A 4,155-nucleotide genomic window follows, 5' to 3' on the forward strand; every position below is an offset into this window, starting at 1 on the left:
ATCACCGATCATTACCATATTGGCCGTACTCTTAGCTATAGATACTCTAAGCCATCTTGTATTCTTTCCTTTTCTACTGTCTAACATTTCCACTTGCAGGGGCCTCTATGCTTTGCCTACTCTATATATACAATTTCTTTGGTGTCGTCATCATCAACGCCAAGTCCTTGATTAAGTACTCGGGAGCCTTAAATAATAAATTTCATAATCCCATTGTATCTTTATAAATTTCAATCCTATATCTCAAATCATTCATATTTTATTCATATTTTATTTAGGCATGGAACGTTTAGCGAGCACTGTATATATGTTTGCGACAAATTAAGAAATATATATGTGTATATTATAAATATAAATATATAGATGTAGTGTTTTCCATAAAATTCATAAATTTTAGGAAAGATTTTTCTACGGCATGGATGAATCTAGGTATAGTTCAGTCAGCATTGAAAAAATATGAGGAATCAGAAACGAGCTATTTTATGGCTCTACAATATCGATCAAATTACCCAGATTGTTATTACAATTTAGGCGTATTAGTGAGTACTATATAATGAAATTATGATTTTAATCTGGTTTTGAAAAATGTTACAAATTATCAATAAAATTTACGATAGTATCTAGAACGAAAGCAATACAATAAGGCATTAAGAGCTTGGATAAACGCAACTAAACAAAAACCTACGCATAAACGAGCATGGACAAATATGATATTACTATTAGATGATTTAGGTTTGTGTTTATTTAAATTAACATTGTAGTTTTCTATTACATTAATTACTATAATGTTAAGAAAAACATATTTTAAGATATTCTCTATAATTTTAGATAGGACAGAAGAAGCATTAAAAATGGCAAACAAAGCTTTGAAATTTATTCCAAATCATGCTTCTATCTATTTCAATATTGCTAACATACTGGGGAAAAAAGGAAAATATGAGGAAGCAGAAATCCAATTTAAGCAAGCCATATCGAGAGATCCTACAAGCCCTATGATTTATGCAAATTTAGGTATATCGGGAAATGTATAAGAGAGAGAAAATATTTCATGTTAAACGAACTATCTTTTTCTATTGATATCGAAAAATGTAGTAAGTTTAAAACAGAACACGGGGATTTGATATAATACGATTATAACTTACATCATCAGAGAACATTACATATATTCGATAAGTGATATAAGTTGCTGTTAATCTCTTATCGTGTTGTCGATTTATAATTAGAGACATCTCATCAATCAATTTGGAAATGCAGTAGTTAATAAAATTATCTATAATTGATTTTATAATAAATGATTATTATAAAATCTGTTTTTTTTAGTCACAATTATAGATAATTTTATATATAAGTATATTTTATGTGTGCGTATGTCTTTTCTTTAACTTTTTAAGATCAAAACGTAGCTTCAAAAAACTTCGAGTTTATTAAATTTGTTGAAAAACAAAAATACATTAAGGCAAAAAAATGACATATTTGTCTTACATATACAGAGTGCTTCAGATCACCCGCCCACTCTTTTTATCTCCGCAGGATAAGATCCAATCAAAAATATTCAGACCAAAGTTGTGAGGTTTAAAAAGATCTATTTATTGATCATATTGTAGTTTGACGTTGGATGGCTTTGCCAAGGTCAGATCAAGGTTACATCGATTTTTTTTAATGAAACATCCAACTTTTTATTCTAGAATAATCGATGTCAAGAGCTTTCTAAAACTCTATAATAAAGTAATCTTTTGATTAAAAATCTCGAATTATGAAGATTAAAAATTACAGTACCGCCGGCATTAGCATTACCCAAGGTGTAACGCGTGGAGGTTTCTGGGTCAGATTTACACCTATTGCGTGCGTGCGTGCGTGCGTGCGTGCGTTTTTTTACTCCAAACTTTCAGCTTTAGTAAGAAAACGGTGGTCATTTTAAACATCTCTCAACAAGTAAACATTTACTTATCCAGAAACACTAGCATATGCAAGTACACGTACACATGTACGCACTTGTGCGTGCGTCGCGTGTGTGTACAGGATGTATCAAAAGTCTAGAAATGATCGAATATCTCGAAAACGAAGCATTTTTGGGAAAAATATTTCAGACAAAAATTGTAGAGTTTTAAAAACTCTATTCATTTATTACACCCGTTTGCCTTGAGTGTCGCCTAAATCAGGTCAAGGTCAAATCGATTTTTTTAAATGGAACACCTTATTTTTGGCAAAATCTAATATCTGGTATGAAGAGCTTTTCAAAACACTATAATGAAGTTATTTTTTATTACGTATTTTTCAAGTTATAAGGCTTGAAAGTTACAGTATTACAGTGCTTAATGAAAAATGACTTTATTATAGTATTTTGAAAAGCTCTTGACACTAGCTATTTCATTCTGCTATGAAAAATAAGGCGTTTCAAAAAAATCGATTTGATCTTAATCTGACCTTGGCGTCGCCACGGTCCAATAGATGTGATCAGTGAATAGATCGTTTTAAATGCTACAACTTTTATCTGAAACATTTTCTCAAAAATGCTTTGCTTTCGATATTCGACCATTTCCAGACTTTTGATACACCCTGTACATTATACATACACATATACAGAATGAACCATAATGTATGTCTTTACGTTTTAATATAGGAGATGTATAACCGACGCTGTGGAACTGGAAAAAACGCAAAAGAAAATTAAATATTCATCTCCCATATTAAAATGTACGAACATTCGTTATAATTCACTCTGTACACATACGGGTATGTCTCTCTCTGTGAGTATGCGTGCGTGTGTGATAAAGAGACACGGTAGTGAGACACGGTCTCTGCTAAGTGAATGCGCAGACAACGCGAGGCAGCGTATGACTAACTTTAAATCCACATAACTTGGTCATAAAAAATCATATAGAAACAAAAACAAAACTCGTTTTGAAGGTAAAAAATAGCACTTTAAGATAGACAAAATTGGCAAAATAAAATTTCTTTAAGGCTTCTGATTATTCAGCCAAGAATTCTGCGTTGACAGTGGCGATACACAATCAGACGGCGGTCTGGCGAAACCAGTAGTCACACATTTAAACACGAGCTCATGTCCGTGTGCTCGCCTGCGGCGCACCGAGTGTATGACAGCGAGCTCCTCACATTAATCCCTTCTTTCAAGCGACCGAAAATGTTTTCTCGACAATCTCGACCGCTCGGCGGTCTAGACATAATAAGGGGCGGGAGGCATTCTAAATAACATATAAGTTTTAACAAATAGTAATAGTGTACCCCTCCCATTAATCCAGAATAATATAAATCATGTTAAAACTCAACAGTTTACGAGATATTTAATTGTTTACGATTTTTCGTGATCGTTATATAGTACACCTTTTGTTCATAAACTCGAGTAGCAAGTTCAATAGAAGAAAAATTTTATAAACCAGCATTTCTCTTCACAAAAGTCTCGAAAGGCCATCGGAAAAGAAATGCGTATGTTTGAGACTCGAGACTTGTGAAGAAAATATGCGAAAAAAATCGAATAGTTGCAAAAATCACGTTTTTTTGCTTATAAAACGAAAGATATTTATAAAATGGAAAAAAATTTGATATAAAAAAAATGTAGGTATTCGAAATACCTACAAAATGAGACGTGGAACATTAAAATCGATCTAATTTAGTAGAAAAAAAATAAAAACACCGAAAAGGGCCTTTTTTTCACTTCTCTGTTCATTGAGATTTAAACACAAAGTTTTGAAATTCTCGTAGAATGTAACCCTCGTAATAACGAACAAATCTAGCCTTGAACAAGTCTGAAAATGTTCATTAGTTTATGCAAAAAGCCATTTGTTCACTGAAAACCTGTCTGCGGAAAACTTAATTTCTTCATCTTTGAGCAATCGCACAGCAATTTACAGGGGTAATTTTTTTCTTCAAGAGTTACATTATCACGTAACACATCGGTCAATAAGTCCCCGGTCTAGCAAAGAAAACACAAGTGTTACATAAAAATTCGAATTTATTCATCAATATAGTTTCCTTTTAAGGCAATACAATCAGTCCAACGCCAAACGTTCGATGCCGGTTTTGTAGAACGATTTTGGCTGACCCTCAAAATACGCATCAGTTTCGGCGATGACCTCCTCATCCGATCGAAATTTCTTCCCAGCGAGCATTTTTTTGAGCTCAGCGAATAGGAAATAG

The 4,155-nt window shown here is 32.8% G+C and overlaps 1 protein-coding gene across 1 annotated transcript in view; it reads left to right on the top strand.

Moving 5' to 3' along the window:
* The window catches only part of LOC108749755 (transmembrane and TPR repeat-containing protein 4), a 32,838-nt gene that overhangs the window by 23,561 nt on the left and 5,122 nt on the right, over positions 1-4,155 (top strand). Inside the window, exons 8-10 of the mRNA XM_018488687.1 lie at positions 398-539; positions 618-732; positions 829-1,011. Of these exons, the coding sequence (XP_018344189.1) occupies positions 398-539; positions 618-732; positions 829-1,011 (440 nt within the window). The remainder of the gene's footprint in view (positions 1-397; positions 540-617; positions 733-828; positions 1,012-4,155) is intronic.

Source organism: Trachymyrmex septentrionalis, unplaced genomic scaffold, assembly GCF_001594115.1.
Source record: "Trachymyrmex septentrionalis isolate Tsep2-gDNA-1 unplaced genomic scaffold, Tsep1.0 scaffold311, whole genome shotgun sequence".
NCBI classification, from domain to species: domain Eukaryota; kingdom Metazoa; phylum Arthropoda; class Insecta; order Hymenoptera; family Formicidae; genus Trachymyrmex; species Trachymyrmex septentrionalis.